General features: G+C 43.8%; 1 protein-coding gene across 19 annotated transcripts in view; it reads left to right on the forward strand.

The window, feature by feature from the left end:
- The window catches only part of ADGRL3 (adhesion G protein-coupled receptor L3), an 815007-nt gene that overhangs the window by 626438 nt on the left and 167216 nt on the right, over positions 1–21353 (forward strand). For 16 of the 19 annotated variants that reach the window (XM_084625891.1, XM_084625888.1, XM_084625889.1 and 13 more), the window contains 3 exons: positions 2203–2306; positions 11501–11686; positions 14454–14492. In XM_084625891.1, coding sequence (XP_084482017.1) covers positions 2203–2306; positions 11501–11686; positions 14454–14492 — 329 coding nt within the window. The remainder of the gene's footprint in view (positions 1–2202; positions 2307–11500; positions 11687–14453; positions 14493–21353) is intronic. The other 3 variants (XM_084625896.1, XM_084625886.1, XM_084625887.1) reach the window with 1 other exon arrangement.

Raw genomic sequence — 21353 nt, forward strand, 5'->3', positions numbered from 1 at the left:
TTTTGTGGGCCCTGGTACCCGGACTATGGCCCCACCCCTACCCGAGGCCCTGCCCACGCTCTACCCTGAGGCCGCGCCCCTTTACAACCTCTTTGCCCAAAGACCCCACCTGTGCTCTGCCTCGAGGCCCTGCCCCTGCTCACACAGTGGGGAGTGGGCAGAGAGGGAGTGGGAGTATACCCCGTATGCTTTAGCCATTAGCCTTGTAACCAGAGACTGTGGGTTCAAGTCCTGTCTGGGGTGAAAAGCTACTCTCTTTTTTGGAGGGAATGAGCAACAGGGGATGGATCACTTGATGATTACCTGTTCTGTTCATTCCCCCTGGGGCACCTGGCATTGGCCACTGTTGGAAGACAAGATACTGGGCTAGATGGACCTTTGGTCTGACCCATTATGACGTTTCTTATGTTCTTATTAGAGAAGCAAGCGGCAGGCGGGGCCTCACCAAGGAAGAGGCCGAGTGGAGGTGGAGCGAGTAGACAGGGCCACTTCTGAGCATTGCCCCAGCGCCACAGTTCCTTTGGTGCCATTGTAAATCTGGAACTGGTTCTAGTATCCAGTTTTGAGAACCCGTATACCGATAAAATATGAGGAAGGTGGAGGGAATTCACTAAAGAGCAACAAAAAATTAATACAGCTTTGGAAGAAGTGCAGAAAAATTTAAAGGCGCAAAATACGTTAGGTCTTAATTTTCCAGTGCCGTGCATCTTGTGTCATCATTTACATACGTATGCGCTGCTTCTGAGCCTTCTTTCACACCAGGTGAAGTCAATAGCATAAAATACATATAAACCCTGTGTTTGTGAGAAGAGACTTGGACCCAGTGAGTGCAGAGCGGGTATAAAATAGTACTTCTGGTGCCTTTTAGAGGCACTTTATGCAGATGTAAATGATTACGCAAAGTTTAGGTCATTGGAGGATCAGGCCCATTGCTCAGCTGTATGATGACCAAGGGGAGAATACAATAATCATCTATAAAGTCCTGGTCATAAAATAAAGGAAAGAAAGGAAGCAAAAGAAAAGTTAGGCTGAATATCAGGAGCCATTTCCTAACAACAAGATCTATGAGGCAGTGGAATAGTCTTTATAGGGAATCTGTATGCCCCCATTGCATGAGTTATAGAAAACTAGATTGGATGAAGTATTTTGGAATATGGAAAAATTCCCCGCAGGCAGGAGATGGTCCAGAGAGGCCAATAGACCTTTCCTAGCTCTAATTTCTGTGATTCATATGATTCATTAAAGCTGCCATGTGTTGTCAGTACACTGGTTCCTGCTCCCTTTGAAGACATCAGCAAAACACTCTTTGACTTTAATGGGAGTAACATCAGGCCCCATATCTCATTTACTTCCCTATTGAAAAGTTTGGCTCTTCAGTGCAGAGCACCTTATGGGATGCAGGCTCTTTAATCTACATCTCTGCTTCCTTGCTTTCTAAAGCTGTCTCGCTGAACCATTGAAACTGAGTTTCTCTTTGTCTGTAAGCTCCTGGTATATTTTGCTGTCTTTTTCATGAGAGTGTTTAGGAAGTATTTGCTAAGCAGCTTCTCCCCTAAAGTCCCTTTTGTCACTATGTGTGTGGTGGTGGGGATCGGGGGAGTGTGAGTTATTGCATCTTATTTGAATTGTATTGCATCTTATTTGTAGCTATTAAACTTGGTGTGTTTCCATCCATGTGGTTCCAGGGCTTCACAGTGCAGCAGAATCTTCATAAAATGGCAGGGGAGGGGGATGGTGAGTCTGAGGGACTGATCGGGGGGGGGGGTGCAAAGCAAAGATAAAGGCTTGTCTGTTGGTTAGGGCAGTAGCCTAGGACTTGTGGGACCCAGGTTCACTTTCCTTCTCTGTCACAGGCTCCCTGTGTTACCTTGGACAAGTCACGTAGTCTGTCTGTGCCTCGGTTCCTTATCTGTGAAATGGAGATAATGGTACTTCCCTACTTCCCAGAGGCATTGTGAGGATAAATGCATTAAAGATTGTGAGGTGCTTGGATACTATAGTAATGTGGGCCAGGCATATCGTCCCATTGAGGTCCTCAAAACATAGCTTACATGGGTTGCAAATGTTGGGTACATGTTCTCTCATTATGAAATGATTGAAGCCTGTGAAAATAGACCCAGGCTTATTGATGCATTTGGTAGCAGATAATACAGAGTTGTCTTTTGTCCTTCCTGAGTTGTCCTTCCTGTGTTGTCTTTTTAGGTGTTTCAACTTTCCTGTGTCTCGCTCCTGATGGGATCTGGGACCCACAAGGGCCGGACCTCAGCAACTGCTCTTCTCCTTGGGTCAACCACATCACACAGAAGGTAAAGTTCTACTTCCAAAGAACCTTCATTGAGCCTGCATGCGGGGGTTTTGTCAATTACATTGCATCATATTTATATGGCACCTCTGATACCAAAGGTGACAAAGGAAACAGTGCTTAAACCAAAACATAACAATAACCAAAAGACGTGGCGGCCACGCCAACAACTTGTGATGCCCTGGCGCAAATGTAAGCCATCCTTGGGCCATGGAATGGAGTGGAGCAGGAATTTTAAAGGCCTGGTGTCTGTAGCACTGGGAGGATGGGGAGAGACGGAGAGAGTTGGAAATAAGATTTAAACTAACACAGCCAATTAGAAAAGGGAGGGGAGAGGAGAGACCTTGAGTTTGAGGGGGAAAAGTGATTCAAGAATGTTGAAAATATGAGATTATCAAGAAAGGGATCTTTTTCCCTCGTGTCTCCTAAAGATTTTTCTGGTTCTTTGTAACCATAGAATAATCCTGTAATGAAATCTTTCCCGATGACACAATTGCACAGTACAATTGGGTTTCCATATTGTAGACTGGCTTGCTATTTTTAATTTCTCTTAAAGCATGGAAAGCCTAGTCCCTGTGAACGTTTCTGGTGCTTACATTTTGGCCCCCAGTGCAGTCTAACAAAGGCTTTTGTTATTTTTGATCAGACTTTCCACTGCATGGAAAACTACAGAGAGAATAGTTAATGGGGATGTAAAACCAGCATCCCAGAGAAAAGGGAACTAGGAACCGGAGTATATTGGATTAGCCAATGGACAACCTAACCCCTATCTTTTGACAAAGTCATTTGTTGAATGTTTTGTAGCTCTTCATCATTTATCAGTGTTAAAAGCACATTAACATGTGACAATAAAAGCTCTCTGACTCAGAAATGAACAGGCCCACTTTGGCTGCAATACACCGAACTTTTTTGTTACCAGTGCTCAGTGGTGCTGTCAGCTGAATGCATTACAAATGGAGACCAGACGTGCATTTACACCAAAGAGTCTGCGAGCTGAATCCTTCTTATAGCAATTGATGTGAATTTATTCACTCCTTATGACTAAGTAAAAGTGCCCTGGTATGACAACTAGCTGTGCTGCTGTGTGTCTGAAAGGTTGCTCTTTCGAGTAGGCCTTGCAAATGAACACTATGGGGAGACCCTGCAGGAAACAGCATTTGTCTGTCTCTCTCTCTCTCTCTCTCTCTCTCTCCCCCCACCCCCCCTTTTTTAACTACCTTGAGGTTCAGTAACCTGGCCAGACTATTAACACAGCCACCCCCATAGATGGCATGACAGATAAGCTGTATATATTTGTATCCCCTCCTTAAAACGTGGCAGGATAATGATTAGCACCAAACTGCTCTGTACACTGCAAACATTGGGAGCATGGTGCCCCTTGACTTTATTGCAGCACGGCCCGTACAGAAGGCTGGGTAACTCTCTCATGATATGATCAGACTTGCTGATTAATAAAGACTCTGTTTGCTGCCATTAGCAGCTGTGCGGTTTTTATTTTATTACCCACTGACTTATCCCAGAGGGGTTAATATTACTCATGCTAGTCATAATTCATCTTGGCAGCTGGGAGACCGCTTGCAGCTCGCTGAAGATGGCTGGGCCATTCGCCGTTAGCAAGGGGGGAATAATAACCTGTACTGATGAGATCCCCCTCAAGATTAGGCTTATTTTATTTCACACCCCAGATGTCATTTGGGCAGTAGAGTTGTTCCGTTTCATTTGTGAGGCGCTTTCAAAGCAGACTGAAAATTAAGGGCCAGATTTTCAAAAGCCCTCAGCACTGACAACTGGGCTTGGGTTTCCCAAAGCCACCTGCATCCAAGCAGCTCCACTCTTCTTCATGGGAGCTTAGCGCTTTGGAAGACTTGATGACTTCATTGGGTGCCTAAGTGGGAGCTGAGCTCTTTTGAAAATCCAGCCATGTAGGGCCCTGATCTGAAATCCACTGCGGTCCGTGGAAAAACTGCCATCGACTCCAAAGGGCTGTGGCCCTGGTTTAGGTGTCTAAGTGGGCACTGCTGGGCTCTTTTGCTAACCTGGCTATAAAGGCCCAGCCACCTTGCTGCTCGGAATGCCTTAGCCTCTTGGATAAACCTCGCCGTAGTTATTCATGGCTTGCGTGTGTGTGTGTGTGAGAGAGAGAGAGAGAGAGAGAATTCCAGGGATAAAATCCAGAAGGGCTGTTTGCTAGATGTGAGGGGCGGATGGGGAGGAGCCACTGCCAACTTTCTGCTGCATGTCTCCAAATCTGCAAAGGAGCATTTCATCTCCAGAGGCCACCCAGGGCCTTCCTTTGCCTGCTTTCCAACACGGCTGCTGTCCAAGCTCCTTTCTAGGAGCCCAGGGATATGGGCAAGGGGAGGAGCAGGCCACGGGAACTGAAGCAAACTCCACTGCAGTGACAGGGAGACTTTCATATTGCACAGCTGGCTCACCTCCCTACATTCACCTAGATTGATCTCCACGGTTCTGTTCTCCCCTCTGCTGCTCATGCCAGAGACGTGGGGGGAGCAGCACTGCTTGGAGGAGGTGGCAGCATTGGGAGAGATACTCCTTTGGCATAGAGGGGCTCTGCCTGCATGCTTCCTCTTCCCGGCCCTCAGGCTCCTGTCTCATCAGAGATCCTCCTACTATTGTCTCCAGGATCTGGGCTGTAGAGGCAGAGGGCGGGAGTCCCCCATACAGCATTCAGTGAAACCGTTAAGGGCTTTAGTCGATCAGGACTCTTAATTTTGTGTCCCTAAAAATAAGCTGGCACCCACACAATAAAAAAGCATCATTGACTCCTTATGCTTCTTTTAGGAGCATTTGCTCTTACTATGCACCAGCCATTCACCCACACAGAGCATGGTATTAAAAGTTTTACAATCCTGTATTAGCTGCCATTACAATCATTGTGCTTGATGGGGATTCGGAGTGGATATCCACCTCAGCAATTCATTGGCCTCCTGACATTTCCTGTAACTCGATTGTTGGTGCCTACAGTGCCCTCATAACACAGCAGGAGAATAAACTTGCCAAGTGTATTGAGTTATGCACTGCTACATGTAGTAAGAAGCAGCAAAAAGGTCATCTTTGGATCCGTTGCATTGTCCTGATTTTGAGGTCATGTTATCAGCTTTACGCTGTTTGTTTTACCGCTTGCTTTCATCAGTCACAGCCTTTCCACCCAGTGTGTGATTTCTCTGAAGATGTCCCGGCGGCCGTTTTAGTTGTGGGTGCTGCCTGGGAGAACAACTGTCGTCTTATCTCATCTTCTAGACTTGTGAAAAAACAGCCTCCTTTGCATCAGAATATGCAGGGCCGTTCCTCTTAGATAGGAGCGGGAAGTAAACAAGCAGGAAGCAAAAAAATGAATAAATAAAATACATTTAAATACAATTAACCCTCCCCCCCCCCCCCGGTACACAGCTTGCTTGTTCATATTACTGTGTGCCAAACACGAAGACAGACAAAGATTTGTGTGTCACCTTAACAGTGACATCAGTGCAGAAGCCTAGGGGACCAATGCAGCAAGAAAGAGGCACTTTTCTGAGCAAGGGAGATCATGCAGGGACTGGGGGTAGGCATTTTTATTTGTCATGTAATGTACTCAATACATTTCATAATTATACAAATTTCATTACATTTTTTGAATAAAATATTTCAATTTGATTTTCATTGTTCCTTCACCTCTGGCCAATCTAAAGTGTCTGTCTGTGGTATTTGTCAGTCTATCAATCAGTTTGCATGTGTGTGTGTAGGTGGGTAGGTATATCATATCTATCATTATCTATGCCAGGGTTTCAAACTCATTTTTGGAGAAGGCCAAATTCCATTTTGTAACCTGGGCTGAGGTCTGAACTTGGGCACCTTTGCTACCCTTAGAGGATCTCCCATAGGTATCAAGAGGGGGTTTCACAAAGATAAAGAGTAGCTTGTGACCCTGGGGAAGGTTTTCAGATTCACCTAAGTGATGCTGGAGCCCATGTCATATTAATTTTTAATTCCTTAGCTACTTTTGAAAATCCCCTGCTTAATGTGGTAAGTAAAGCCATGGAGGAGTTTGAAGTTGGCTCTTAAGTCCATGTTCAGGCATCTTGGCCAAAGTGCTGAGCAGCCAGTGGCTCTGAATAAAGTTGGTGGGAAGCTCAATACCTTGTAAATGTTGTTACTGACTTAGGAGCCTAAGTGAAGATTTCCAAGTTCAACTTTAGGTTCCTAGTTTGGAAAGTCCCAGCTAAACCTTTACTATCATCTTCATTATTAGGAGTTATGGCCTATTCAGCCTCGCTCACCTTAAGACAACAGCTGTTTCTGTCCTTTCTCCATCCTCCTTTCTCTGTCTCCATCCCTCATCTCTCTCTTTGTTTGTCTCTCTTAATTTTCTTCTCTCTGCATCCCCTTCCCTGCAACTGCTCCCAGTCCCCACCTGCATGGGCTTCTCATCCAGCCTGTTCCCTGGTCCAGCTGATAAAATGATTGCTGATTAAATGGTTAATCATAGAATATCAGGGTTGGAAGGGACCTCATCCTGCTCAAAGCAAGACCAATCCCCAATTTTTGCCCCGATCCCTAAATGGTCCCCTCAAGGATTGAACTCACAACCTTGGGTTTAGCAAGCCAATGCTCAAACCACGGAGCTATCCCTCCTCCCATGATAACATGGAGAGTGTTGTCATTAGGTTTTAGAGTCAACACACACTCCAGTTATATGAACAAGGAGTGGGGGTGTCAGCATTCCCTCAGCTATTACTTGACTGTCTGCAGACTCAAGGTTACTTCTGCACTGCAAGGAAAAACCTGCGGCTTTCAGTCTCAGAGCATGGGTCAATTGACTCGCACTCATGAAGCTAAAATTAACAGTGTAGACATTTCCACTCAGTCTGGAGCCCAGGCTCTCAAACCCAGCAAAGGGAAAAGGTCTCAGAGCCCGGGCTCCAGCCCGAAGTGGGAATGTCTGTGCTGTGATTTTTATCCCCAAAGTCCAAGCCCTGCAAGCCTGTCTCAGTTGACCTAGGCTCTGAGACTCGGTATCGTGGGTTTTTCTTTGCTGTGCAGAGGTACCCAAGAAGACAATACTTGGTTCTAATTTGGAAGGTTAACTTCGCGGTCATGAGGGCTAGAAATGTATTTAAAATGAAAGCTTGTGTAGGACACATGAGTGTATCAAACAGGCTAGATGTTTGACACCTCTGATCAACGGTGTTTGTCTTACGAAGTTATTTGTTTGTTCTGATTGTTATTGTGTAAGGCTGTGGGAGATGGCAGTAGTGGTCAATAGGTGACTGTCTTCCATTGAAGCTGGACTTTGTGACTGCTCAGCATAGTAGCTAGTTTCAGGCTGCACCTAAGTGCAAGCTCTGGTTTCCCTGCTGTTAAGATATATGTGAAGTAACCATTAGATAATGTAGTTGCTGATTACAGTTGTAAACAGAGGTGGATTCACTGAAGCATTTTAAAGACAGGTTTTGACTATATCTGACCACTGTGGATGGAGACCCGAATGATGCCAGGAAAGTGACCCTAATGTTAACTTCATGTTGTGCAGAGGCCTTATGTAGTTGTAATAGTTTCCAGTTCTTACCTGTGGATTGTTCTAATTTTGATGGAGTCCTAGCACAGCTTGAAGATTGTTGTTTGCTCTGGAAGAAGGTAAGTCATAAAAGACTCCTCTTCTGCATGAGAATGAGAACAACAAAGATGTGGTTGAGAAGTGTTTTATATACTGGAAGCTCAAGAGAAACGTGTGTGATGTTTATTTTTGGCTCCACTGACAGATTTCCCCATTAGAAACAGGATGGCAGTGAGCTTTGGGGAAGGAAGTTTGCTGAGAGATGGTGAGCTAACCCTAAAAACAGCCATACAAATCTGCGAAGCAATGGAACAAGCTAAACTCAGTTGCAAGCTTTCCATGAAGAGGATAGTCAAGGAAGCACACATGAGGATATTGCTCAGAGGGATACAAAGGACAGACATGAGAAGAAAACCCATGGGGCACGCAGTCAGCACAAGGAAGAGCACAAAACCAGAAGGCAGGCTGATGGCTGTGTAGGAATTCGGGAAGTGAATATGCACATACAGACTGTCTAGTATCTGGCCAAAAGAGCAGCATTTGTTGTGAGTGTAACCAGTTTGCAAACCCATGCAGGCAAAAGGAAAATGTAAATGCTTTGAAGGAATACATTGATAACTTCAATGGTGGAACTCTGTACAGCGATTCCATATCTCAATCGCCATTGGCAAAGACTGGCCTATTACCCTTAAAGCCCAGGGAATGGAAATTGCATATAAAGTGGATGCAGGTACTGAAATCAAGGTGTTACCGGTATGATTGTGACACATTCTGACTGATAGATGCCAATTTATGCAGCAAGCAAATATCCTAAAAACACACATTGCCCTGTTTCTGCAGTGGGAAGATGCCGTATCACTCTGATATATGACAAATGTTTAAAGGATTTAGGCAAATTAACAGTAACAGGGCAAGTAGCCTTAAGTCTGTGCACCTTTTTTACCATATGTGCAGCCAGCACCATTCCTGTGGCTGTGAGGAGCAACTTAACAGTGGAGGAACCTACAGACCATGGATGCATTCTGCTGGCAGTGGTTGGAAAAAACTCAGATTAGTTTTGGCAGATGTTCCTAACTCAAGAGAGTTCTTGATGGCATTTTAATGTCTTTTGACAGGCATCATTTCCAACGCCTCCATTTTGGTGTATGTTAGCCTCTGTTATATTCTATAGAATGGTGTAGCAGCTCCTGGGCTGCACAGATGCTTTTATCATTTGGGAGAACACAGAACAGGAACCCAGTGACAGGCCTGTATAAAATTCCATAGGCTGCTGGGGACAGTGCATTGAAACGGAATAAAACAAAATGCTGACTGCAAAGGAAGAGGACTTTTGTATTTGGCGGACTCATCTTCATTACAACCCAGGGACCTACTTTAACCACAGTGACCTGTGGCACCTGGAAGGATACAAACACATGTGGCCTGGAACCACTGGGCTCACTCATTAACAATATGATGGCCGTAGCAACACAACTGCAAGAAGCAGTGGCATTTCTGCCACTCGGCTCAACTCTCCCTCCACGCACACGTGCGCACACGCAAAACGGGTCGCAGAAGAATAATTTTATAAGCCCCAGTGACGCATTGAAGGTCACCAGTTATTTTAGGACTTAGCGGAAATCAAAGAGAAAAGTTTAAAATGAATTGTTTTAGATCAAAAGTGAAGAATGTGTGGAATAGCTGTTACCATTCTGCCAGGCTATTAGTTGGTATCTCAGGAGGACAAGCGGTCAGCCACCATAGTAGAATGCATAGCTCTTTGACTGCTCATCAGCGCAGAGAGTGGCAGGCACCTTTTAAAAGTACAATCTGGTCTCCGTGGTACGGGATGCATGAACAATAAGGTTGAAATAATTTAATCCTTGAATATAAATTGTCATCGCTATAATGGAAAGAACACCAGCTTATATCTCTCTTTAATTCTCTGAAGATGAGTATATGAGCATCTTCACTCTGGTTTCATTAAATCAGACAGCTGTAGCTGTTAAATTGGTGGTAGTTATTCATTTATTAGCCAATTAATTGATGTACATGGATACAGAAGCTCTCCCTGCTATTTCTATGTTTCTACAATCCAGCGTTTAAATAGGCACCCAAAATGAGGGAACAAGAGAAATATCTGATTTTATCTCTTGGACGATAATTTGATAGTGACCCTTTCACCCTGGAGGGAATTTGTTACTTCGCCTATTCCTGCTTCTGTGCACTTTCCCTTCACCCCTACGGAGAGGAAGGAAGTACAAAGCCAGCAAGGTAAAACAGTTCAGCATGAAAGCCCAAAAAGGAAACAAATATGCCAGGGTAATGCCAGGTTCAGGTTTGGTTTCGGTGATATTGAGATTCAGGAGTCTGTTAATGATGCAGATATTAAAATCGCTAAACTTCAGTATAATCCAAATAGCCTATTTGCCGGTCCCGACTGGAGGCTCCTCTGTGGTGGCACAGGAAAGCTTTGTCCCTTGTTTGAAGCTTACACTCTTTCCCCATTGACTTTGTGTGTTTTCATGCTGCCAGTCAGAAGATGCAGTAAGCCATTAAATTCAAGCTTTAAGATGAAACAATAAAGTGATTGAGGTGAAGCACTCCCACTGTTTAATATGGCTCCCAAATTGCAGCAGTGGGCAACATATTAAACAGCTCTTCTTTTCAGCAGTGCCTTGAACGGCTGAATACGCTTCTAATTATTAAATCAAAGTTATGAAAATTGCTGTTTGTTTCCTAGTTAATGTGGGTTACAGCAGTCTCATTTTGTTCTTTTTTATGAGAAGTCAGTTTTGCTGTGGAGACCAGTAGCTGAAATGTAACTTTTTCTTCATCATCAAGTAATCTGCTGGGTTTGAGAGCTGCTGTTATTTTGATGATAAGCCCATGCATATTTATACATTGATTGTGCCAGGGAAGGTATGGAGATGTTACCGTATGGCTGAAGAAAACAGGAATTCCATTGTGTAATTCCACTTAAGGCAGCTGCTCCCACTTTCCCACCTCCACATCTTTATTTTTGTTACAATAATTGCTGGCAAGTTTACAGTACAAAGAAATATCGTGCCCGATAGATTCCAGTACCGTGCAGTTATAGGGCCTGATTCTGCTTTCACTACACTGGTGGAAATTGGGAAGTAACTCCACTGAAGTCAATGCCGCCACACTGGCAAGAAAGCAGTGTGTGTTTAATCAGATTCAGCTCCACTGATTTTAAATGATGAACTCTCCTGTGGTGTATTCCCTGCTTGAACCTTTCTTTTGCAAAACACTTTGCTGTCTTAACTTTCTGTGCGTAGGAGGGACTGCAGAATGATTAAAATAAAATACAAAATGCTTGCATTGCTGCAGGGAAAAAATGCATCGAATTGTTAAACGTTTGCATCACCTTTTAATTCTTCTGCTCTGCCCACTCTGACACACAGTGTCTTTCACAAGAAAATGAGTAATTTAGGTCAGCATACTTGCAAACTGAATCAGATTAAAATGTTGGGGTAATTGAAGATATTTACATTCACAACAAAGATCCAGGCTGATGGTACAATGATCCTTATGTATGCATCTAATAGGAGAAAATAGGATCCTTTTCCTTCTACGCTTTTTACCACTTAGCCAGGAACAGTGAAACATCTTTCTGTTTTCTCCTGTCCTTTAACTCCTAGCTGAAGTCCGGGGAGACAGCTGCCAACATTGCCAGAGAGCTTGCAGAGCAGACGAAAAATCACTTGAACGCCGGAGACATCACATATTCAGTCCGAGCCATGGACCAACTGGTGGGCTTGCTGGATGTGCAGCTCCGAAACCTGACTCCAGGTGGGAAAGACAGTGCTGCGCGCAGTTTAAACAAGGTAAGAAGCAAAGGCCTTGGGAAGGGTGAGGAGGATAAGGAACAGTTGTGCTTTGTCTAGAGAGCTGTTAGAAGGCCTCACTATTGCCAGTGTTGGGATGTGATTCTTTCTAAGTAGATGGGAGCACATGGCTCTTTTAATTTGCAATGTATTTTTAGTCTGTTGAGTCGTGGAACAGTTGTTAATGCCTAGCTTGCTGGTAGTGTTGGAAAATGTCTACACTGGAATGCTTGAGTGCAGCTCGAGAGAAACTCTGTTGAGGCAATTGGAAATAGTCTGGATTTACACCTATGTGACTGGTAGTGGAATTTTGCCCAGTGAGTCTATTGCTGAATCTACTTGTGAAACGACCCTCGCACTCTAAACCACAAAATGAGGGATCTGGGTTTATAAAAATCCTAGCCAATGAATTTACATTGATGGGAGGAGGGGAAAGGTATTTGAAATGGCAAAGTGAATGTTAATTAGTAAAACACTTTTATTTTAAATAGCACAACCTGGCAAGGTAACTTAACATTGGACAGTTCTTTTTATGTATAACTTTTTCCAGGGCTACCTTTAGTATCATATGATTACTGTATAGTTCCTGTGATGTCTAGATGGAAAATTATTGTTATCTTGGGAGCTGGGTGTAGATGGCAATTTAAATGTTAAAAATCAGAAAGCGGTTGATAGTTGAATTCTTAGCTGTGGAGTTCATACAAATAAATGTGCTCCTTTAAGGTGAAATCCACTCCTGTTTAAAGTGTCACCCCAGGGCTTACACATCACTTAAGTATCAGTTAAGCCCACAAAATAGGACCTATATGGAATTAAAGTGGTGGTTCATATAGACCTTGCAGTGGCTCTTAAGATAAAGAATAGATCCCCCAGTTTGACATACACAGTTATGTAGACCGTATTAGTAAAACAAGGTCCCAAATTCGGCTCTGAGTTACACCATTGGCTTTAATGGCAGAGGCATCTGTGTAACTAAGAGCAGAACTTGGTTCCAAGGTTAGATTGAGTGTGTGTGTGCGGGGGGGTGGGAGGGGTGTTGGAATCACAGATACACCAGATATTTTCTGTGTTTACTGTATTTTGGGATGCAAAACCACATAATTCTATGAAAAGCAAAGTTATCTCTTTGATGTACATTATTATTGTTGATTTATGCTGTTTTAAGCACAAAGGATCTTTTGGATTGTTATATTTAAAACAAAAAACAACTCTAGGAGTTAAAGACCTGTGCATCCTGTGCTTTGCATGTGCTGTCAGCTGGGTTAACTTGATGCTATTAATTAATGTTGTTTCCCGCTCTCCTATAACAGTGCAGGCATTAACTGTTACAGGGACACAACAATGTGTCTTACAGACCTACTGCAAAGCTTTTAGATATGAAATTATGTTGATATCTGACAACATTGTGTAAAACTGGCAATTACTGTCACATACTAACTGGTTACATGATTCTAATTTGCTTGCTACTTTGAATATTGCTTAGCTACATACAGCATCCAGTCACCTTTGCTTTGCAAAGCGTATGTTTTTAATCCTTGTCTATTTCACCTTCTGACATTTCTCCATTTCTATGAAAATTTTCTTGTAGCAAGAGGGGAAAAGAACATATCAAGACAGTGTGTTTCTCACTCTGCTTTACCTCCCTGTGATCCCCTCTAGCAGTCCCCCCCCCCCCAGGTTTCCACAGTCAACTAGTACAAATCAATTGTGCTGCACATTAAAATTCTGGAGTGTGTTGAGTCCTGCAAATCAGTGATACGAGTCAGTGATCCAAATGACAGGCTCAGTAATTTACTTGCTCTCATTCCCCACTTACTTCTTTTGCTCTGTGTTCATTTAAGAATGCATGGATTAGTGCTGGAAGTAGTATTGGGCAAACAATAGGCAGCAGAGTCACTGCACCATTATCCCCTTTGCTGATCAAGAAAAATGCGCTGAAAAGAAAAGAAAAAGTAATTAGCAAAGAGTTTGTGTTTTGTTCTGTTTTGTCAGAGAGAGCAAAAGAAAGCAAGCACCGACCATCAAATATTCATCTAATCTTTAGGAGAAACGTTCAAGTCCACCGAAAGGACTTCGCTCAATACTTGGCCTGAAACCAGTCACCTGGGCTCTTATTTTTTTCATACAAGTTGAAGTAAAATGAATTGAAATGGAGTGGGGTGATGGTGGGGCATCTTTTTCATTTGTTAAAACGTTAACGATGTGAACATACACCAGGGAGATTTTAGCTTGTGCCAGCAGCAGCTTCATGGCCCAGTTAGCTCACAACACCCAGCACTGTGTAGGCAAGCCCAAAGATAAAATAGCCTGAAACATTCAGCCTGATTCTCATTTAACTGTAATTGACACCTCTTTAAGGGCCCTTTACACTGTCAGAGCAACGTAAAGGAGCCTTGTGCAAACAAGAATAAGGCTCGAAATCTCTGGCATTGTCTGACATGATGTGCAATGTATGATTTCAAATTTGCAAGGTAAATTTAGCTTACAGAATAGTTACAGTTTGCCTCAAGGTCTGCGGCCCTAACTAACAGCTGCTGTGGCAGAGTTTCCAGCCTGTGCTTTCCTGAAAAGAACTAACCAACTGTCTTTAGAGTCAGTACTTAACAGCATTCCACTGCTGCTTAGCTTGCATGTTCTCCTAGAAACTCATCAACAGAGAAATGATAGTTTTTGTGTAGATGTTTTCTTTATTTTTTTCCCTTGTTTTCTTCTGTCACTAACTTGTTTTTTCTATTCCGTCTTTAATCTGCTGTCTTTATGGATTCAGCTTCAGAAAAGGGAGCGCTCTTGCAGGGCCTATGTCCAGGTATTTCTAGTGTTTTTATAAATCTGTTAAGTTGTTTGACTGAATGTCTGGTGCTGTTCTTGTGTCTGTGTATCTGATCACTCTAGCCTTTGTGGGCTACAGGATAACGTTACAATCCATTGCTTACAACTTCCAGGAATGGTTGGGGCAGAAACTCACTAGAAAATTGGGGGAAAAATTGGAGAAAATTCTTTTAGCCATTTTTTGAGTTATCCAAATGGGGAAGGCAGTTTTTTGTATATATTACTATTAATATTGTTATTATTTATTAATCATGTTTATTACTATAGTACCTAAGGGCCAGCCAAGACTGGTGCCCCACTGTGCAAGGTGCTGCACAAACTCAGGGTAGGTGATTGTCCCTTCCCTGAACAGCTTACGATATACATAGACAAAAGAGACACAAAGTAAGGGTAGGGGTGGAGTACACCAGCAGCGTGAATAAAGAGATGATGGCAATTGGCATGTTGGTTCCACTTTTCGGGGTGGGGGAGCTTGGTTTTAATTAGGAGGGCATCAGCTAAATGCAAAGGCAAGGGGGTAGGGGCACATGGCAGGCAGGAGAGAAGACAGTACGAGGGGCAGGTGTGACGTGAAGCCATGGTGAACACTGTGAGGGCACGGGAGGGTTGGAGCAAACAGACAATCAGCACAGGCTAATCACCCATCAGAACCCTAGGAAGTTCTCTGAGCATCCTGAGGTCTCTGCTTTGGCTGTTCCTGCCCCTACTGGCTGGAATTTCCAGTCAGTTCCTCTCTGATGTTCTCCTCCTTAGGCCACATGGAGAGGTGGCGGGGAAGCACCACCTGGTGCCCCCAGAGTTCAGGTGAGGAGTCTACCTTGCACAGATCTGGGTTGGGGTGGGATTTGGGAGAGGGGTGGCTGCACTGGGTCCCATTTTAGCCCCTCCTCCCCGTGGAGCAGTCCCTGTTTTGGCTGCATCTGTTCTGCCTGTGCACACGTATTTTCACTTTAGAAAAGGAAGGTAAAGCTTCTCTGCACATCGTGCACTCAAAAACAACTGAATGTCACATGCAGCTTATCCTCATTAAGGAATAATCCCATGTGAGGGTAGCCTGTCCCCCTTCGTGTGGCTTAAGCCCACCCTCTTTTTCTCTTCTGGGCATTTGCTTTCACCAATACTTGGAGCAGCTTCTCCTCTCGTGGTTTGGGACTTGTGTTCATTTCTGGCTCCTGGTGCCTCCACTCAGGGGATTCCTCCCTGGGCCAGATCCCCAGGGGTGGTCTCCCTTGAGAAAATCAATGCTAATGCTACAAGCTGGCAAGGAATGTATAGTCCAGTTCCCAGGACCATAAAATTCAATAAACTTAACCCCAGCAAAGGAATGGCGTACCCAAAGTAACAGTATAAGGGAGGGTGATTTACTGAGAACAGGAAGATGGGAGCTGAGGAAAGAAAGGGTTAAGATTGACTAATAATTACCAAAAGTTTATAACTAAGCCACATCCCCACCTCCTATCTCTCCAAGACTCCTCCAAACCCAGCTCCCTGCCTGGCAACTGACCAAAGCAGATGGCGCAGGTGAGGTGGTGTGCTCTGAAATAGAGTACAGCTGTCTAGTGCAGCAGGCAATTCAGAAGCTTCTCCCACCATGCAATGTGCCTGCTTAAATCAAGCTGCTCCAAATATTGGTAAGAGCAAACACGCAGAAGAGAAAAAGGGGGAGGGTTGAAGCTATACCATGGGGGAGGAGCTACACCCACTGGTATTATTCCTTAATGAGGTTCACAAGCTAAATATGAGTCAGCAGTGCAACACTGTTGCAAAAAAGCAAACATAATTCTGGGATGTATTAGCAGGAGAGTTGTAACCAAGACACGAGAAGTAATTCTTCTGCTGTATTCCAGGCTGATTAGGCTTCACTTGGAGTTCTGTGTCCAGTTCTGGGCTCCATGTTTCAGGAAAGATGTGGACAAATTGGAGAGAGCCCAGAGGAGGGCAACAACAATTATAAAAGGTCTAGAAAACGTGACCTATGAGTAAAGATTAAAAAATTGGGTTTGTTTAGTCTGGAGAAGAGAAGACAGAGTGGACCTGAAAAAGTTTTCAAGTACATAAAAGGTTGTTACAAAGGGGAGGGAGAAAAGTTGTATAGGACAGGAAGCAATGGGCTTAAATTGCAGCAAGGGTGGTTTAGGTTGGCCATTAGGAAAAACTTCTGTCAGGGTAGTTAAGCACTGGAATAAATTGCGTATGGAGGTTGTAGAATCTTTGTCATGGGGAGATTTTTCAGAGCAAGTTAGACAAACCCTTGTCATGCATGGTCTAGATAATACTTAGAATAGTTAGCCCTGCCTTGAGTGCAGGGACTGAGACAAGATGACCTCTCGAGGTCCCTTTCAGTCCTACACTTCTATGAGTCTATCCTTTCTTAATTTTAAAAAATATTTTTTTCCAACTCCCACAGCACCTATTTGTCATGGAGGATTTGCCATAGGTGAAGTTTCAATTTTGTGGAACCCATCTCTGTAAATCCTCCTCATGTAGAGCATCCATGGAGTTTAGTAGGACTCTGCACAGAGAATATGCCAAATTGTGCCTTGGGAGTTCAGCTAATCTGGAGTTTCCATACACAACGCCTCCCCCCCCCCCCCAATCTTCAGAATTCTCATTTAAAGTGGAACAGTTACATTTTACGCTCCTCAGATAACTCAGAAATAAGAAAAGGGTTTTCTTCAAACTTTCCCCCCAAATCCACCTGGTGGCTGAGACCAACCATGGAAAACTTCAGATGAAAGGGGACATTTGTCATAAAGTGATGACCAGTTGCAATCTGTGGCCCTGATTCTGCAAAGACTTACAAGACAGTTTAACTTTATGCACTGCTAGTTGTCTTAGTGATTGGTGGATAGAGTACTGGACTGGGCTTCCATTCCTGGCTCTACCACGAGCCTGCTGGGAGACATTGGGTAAGTCATGCCCGTTGTATGTTCCTCAGTTTCTCCATCTGTAAAATGGGGATGTAAAGAGCTTTGAGATCTACTGATGAAAAGCACTAGATATTATTATTACTCACAGTCCTTGCAGGATCGGGATGATAGTACAATTTGTCCTGTCACCTTGACTATAGATCCAGTGAATCTTATAAAGCAGTACATGCAATGTGAATGAGTTAACTTTGCAATAAGGAACATTTTATTTTTAATCTCCTGATTTTTGTGCATTTAATTTTGCAATCTTAATGTTGCAGTAATGCAGGATTTGCCATTATTTATATGTATATAATGCTCACAGAGACAGTAAAACAAAACCCACATTTATGTTTAAGGTCTCCTCTGCACATCTGTACATTTCTAGTTTTTGCACCTACAAAACATGACCTTTTATGCTATGATATGCTTTACTTTGCCAATGCATCCTTGAGCACTTGGGGTGAGAGTGCTTGGATTTCTATGACTGTAAAAAGTGTATAAAATTGCATTCCTCTTCATTACCCGGTCTGATCCCTTTGGGTGTGGATATCCTGAGGTGTGTGGGAGATGTATCTAGCCTTACCCCAGCTAACTGTACCGGTACACTGATTTGCTTTCATCAGTAAAGATAAGTAAATGTTTCCCATTTCTCAGGCTGAGTACTCTTAGGTACTCTTCAGCGAGAGTAGCCAAACACAGTTTTCTTCTTCTTCTTTGCTGTCTTCGAGATTTTGCTGTGTAAAAAAGAAAAAGCAAGCTCTTATATTTGCTTTTATTTTTTCCTGTGGCCAATAATGCATAGTGGATTTAACATACTTTTAAAAAAAAGTGGAGGTTGCAAAATAAGGCCCGTATCCTGCAAAGACTTAAGCAGATGCTTAACTTTAAGCATGTGAGTATTTCCCTTTAAGTCAGTGGGGCTCCTCGCGTGTTTAAAAGTTAAGGATTGACCTCCAAGGTGAATTCAACTAAATTGAATTAATGTTACTTTAATTCTGAATGAGAGCATCCACACGAGGAAGATCAATGGACATTAGGCATCTCGATACCTCAGAGGATCTGGGCCTTACCCTCTGTGTGCCTGCATTCCCCATGTATACAACAGGGAGTGATTCTGATCATGCCTGTCTCTCGTGGGCGTGGGGAGCATAAATACACTAAAGGTTACAGTTATTCAGTTACTACAGTAAAGGGGGCTATATAAGCAGTTCAGGTACATTGAAAAACAGTTTGTCTCCTGCAAGCTTTATTGAGTGTGTGCAGAGTTTAAAATCAGGGCTCAATGGTAACCTGGCTGCATATGCCAAGGAACAGACTCTGTAGCTGCGCCGCCCCCGGAACAGAGCAGGAACCGGATTGTGACTCTGAGAGTTTCAATGGGGTCTCTGATTCATCCCCCTTTTGCTCCAGGGTGTACGTGGTCTTGCTCAGCCCTATCCCTGGGGCAGATTGCTTCCCAATTGCTGCCAGCCACTGCCCTGCCCTGCCTACCTGTGCAGGAGACAGAGTCCTGGCTCTGCTTGGGCTGTTCTCACCTCCCCCCGCATGGCTACTGACAATATGCACAAGGGACTCAGGGGGCACTTGGCACCGCTTGCTCCATATTGTGGGTGAGTAGTCAGGGATTCTACTGCAAGTGTGGGCCTCATTACAAGGGGTGAGATCGGATCCTTGTCTTGCTTGTGCAGTTTGTGCCAGGGCTCTGGTGAACAGTGTGCATTGCCCTGACTCCCTGTCTTGCCACGCACTGATCCCTTCATGTATAAAATTAACCACAAGGAGGGCAAATGCTCAAAGGAGAGAGTATCACCTTAGCCTCCCGCAAGTGTTTTTGCCAGTGAATCCTAATTCTTTAACATTTATAGAATGTGAACACAATAGCCAAAGCAAATGGTTTTAATCTGGGTGGGAAAAACAAGCCTTCTCAGTATTTGTCCAGTTCTAGCTGAGACATTTTCCTTCCGCAGATTACGAGAATTTGGCCAGCACTCCACTCTTTACTTAGGGTCCATCTGCAGAGCAGTGCGGAGGTGACATTCTCAACTCAGGTAGATGTACGCCCGTTGGCTCTGCTCAGTCTAAGAGCATGGGCAGCACTTCCGGCTAGCCACCCAAGACTGTACCCGGGGCTTGGCCAGGATTGTACTCTGGCCACTAGTCTGTGCCACTATAGCCACACAGGTGTTTTTGGGCACCAGTTTGAGCAGCGCTAACATTTGTGTCTACCTGAGCTGGGATTTACGCCTCCTATCTGCTGTGCAGACATACTCTCAGCATGCCTGGAAGAGCCTCCTTCTCTTATTCTAAGTCAGAACCATACTGTTGCCACACCCCAAAACTATATCTGCTTTTCACTCCTGCAAGTGCCATTTTCTCGCCTGTTAGAAGCTGGATGAGGCTTTTACCTTTACCTTACCGGCGACAATAGTGAAAGTGTTCTGAAGGTACTACCCATGCAGTAAAGAACACAGGATCTTCCATGAAGCGAATAACTTCATTGCTACGATACTGGCCTGTGTTCTTTCAGTTCTTGACATCTCCAGTCTGTGGAGATTGCTATTGTTTTGATCAAAGCGGTCCCGTTAGTTCTGATCCTCAGGTATCACTCTCACGTGTTTCTCCCTGAAGATATGGGCAGTCTGAATCATTGCAGTAAGCAAAAATGATCGACATTTCTCAGCGGATCCAAGGCATTAAGTTCACGACTGATTAAAGGAAGAGGTCTTTTTTGAAAACCTAATATCTCTTGGCAGATAAAAGATACATCTGGGACTGAGTCTGTTGATATCTAAAGTGGCGTAATCCTTCCTGTCCCACTTCTTATTGATGCCTGCTTGTGTCTAAACCAAAGAAGAATCTTGCACCTTCAGGACAGAGTGTAAATTGAATTATGCCACATTTACTTGTGTACTTGCAGTGCACGTGACAAGAGAGATTTTAACCTCCATTTATAGAGTGAGAAACAAATTAATGAAGATTCTCAAGTTCCTTATTTGGTCACTTAATTGGCTGTATGACAAAGAGCTCTGTGGTGAGTGTGTGTTAAACAACTTTTGGAGTCCTCTAATGATTTGTGCTTTGCTTGACTCCTGATGCTGTTCTGTGTGGCCTGTCAGGTTGGGTATCCTTGTTAAAGTGGCTGGAATAAATTGGCTAGCAGGGTGCATACAATGTAGTATATTAACTATAGCAACAGGGAGTACTTTTAGCAGCTTTTCAAGAGATCTAGATGTTTGCCCATAAGCATCAAAGCAGCCCAAACTTTCATTTAATATAATTAAAAGGACATCTGAAAGTAGTTTGATTCGCAGCAGGATTTTGTGGTTTGGTAACCTTTGTTAAAACTCTGTGAACTTAATATATTTCACAGCTTGAGCAACCTGCACTTGATTTGTGTCAGGAAGAGAGAAAATACCCTGCGTGTTTCTACTGTGCTGAGCCTATTGTTAGGAGAGAGCAGGATCAAAGAAACAGACTTTAGTTTATCTTTGGAGTCTAACCTTATCTGCATAAATATGGACAAGGAACATGAGTGCATACTTCTGTGAGCAGGGCAACGTCTACACGCAGGATAGAGGGGTAATCTCCAGCTCCTGTAGACCTGTTTCAGAGTAGCAGCCGTGTTAGTCTGTATTCGCAAAAAGAAAAGGAGGACTTGTGGCACCTTAGAGACTAACCAATTTATTAGAGCATAAGCTTTCGTGAGCTACAGCTCACTTCCTCAGATGCATATCGTGGAAACTGCAGCAGGCTTTATATATACACAGAGAATATGAAACAATACCTATTCCCACCCCACTGTCCTGCTGGTAATAGCTTATCTAAAGTGATTTCCAGCACAAATCCAGGTTTTCTCACCCTCCACCCCCCCACACAAATTCACTCTCCTGCTGGTGATAGCCCATCCAAAGTGACAACTCTTTACA

Source organism: Lepidochelys olivacea (assembly GCF_965140295.1).
Source record: "Lepidochelys olivacea isolate rLepOli2 genome assembly, chromosome: 4".
Taxonomy (NCBI): Eukaryota; Metazoa; Chordata; order Testudines; family Cheloniidae; genus Lepidochelys; species Lepidochelys olivacea.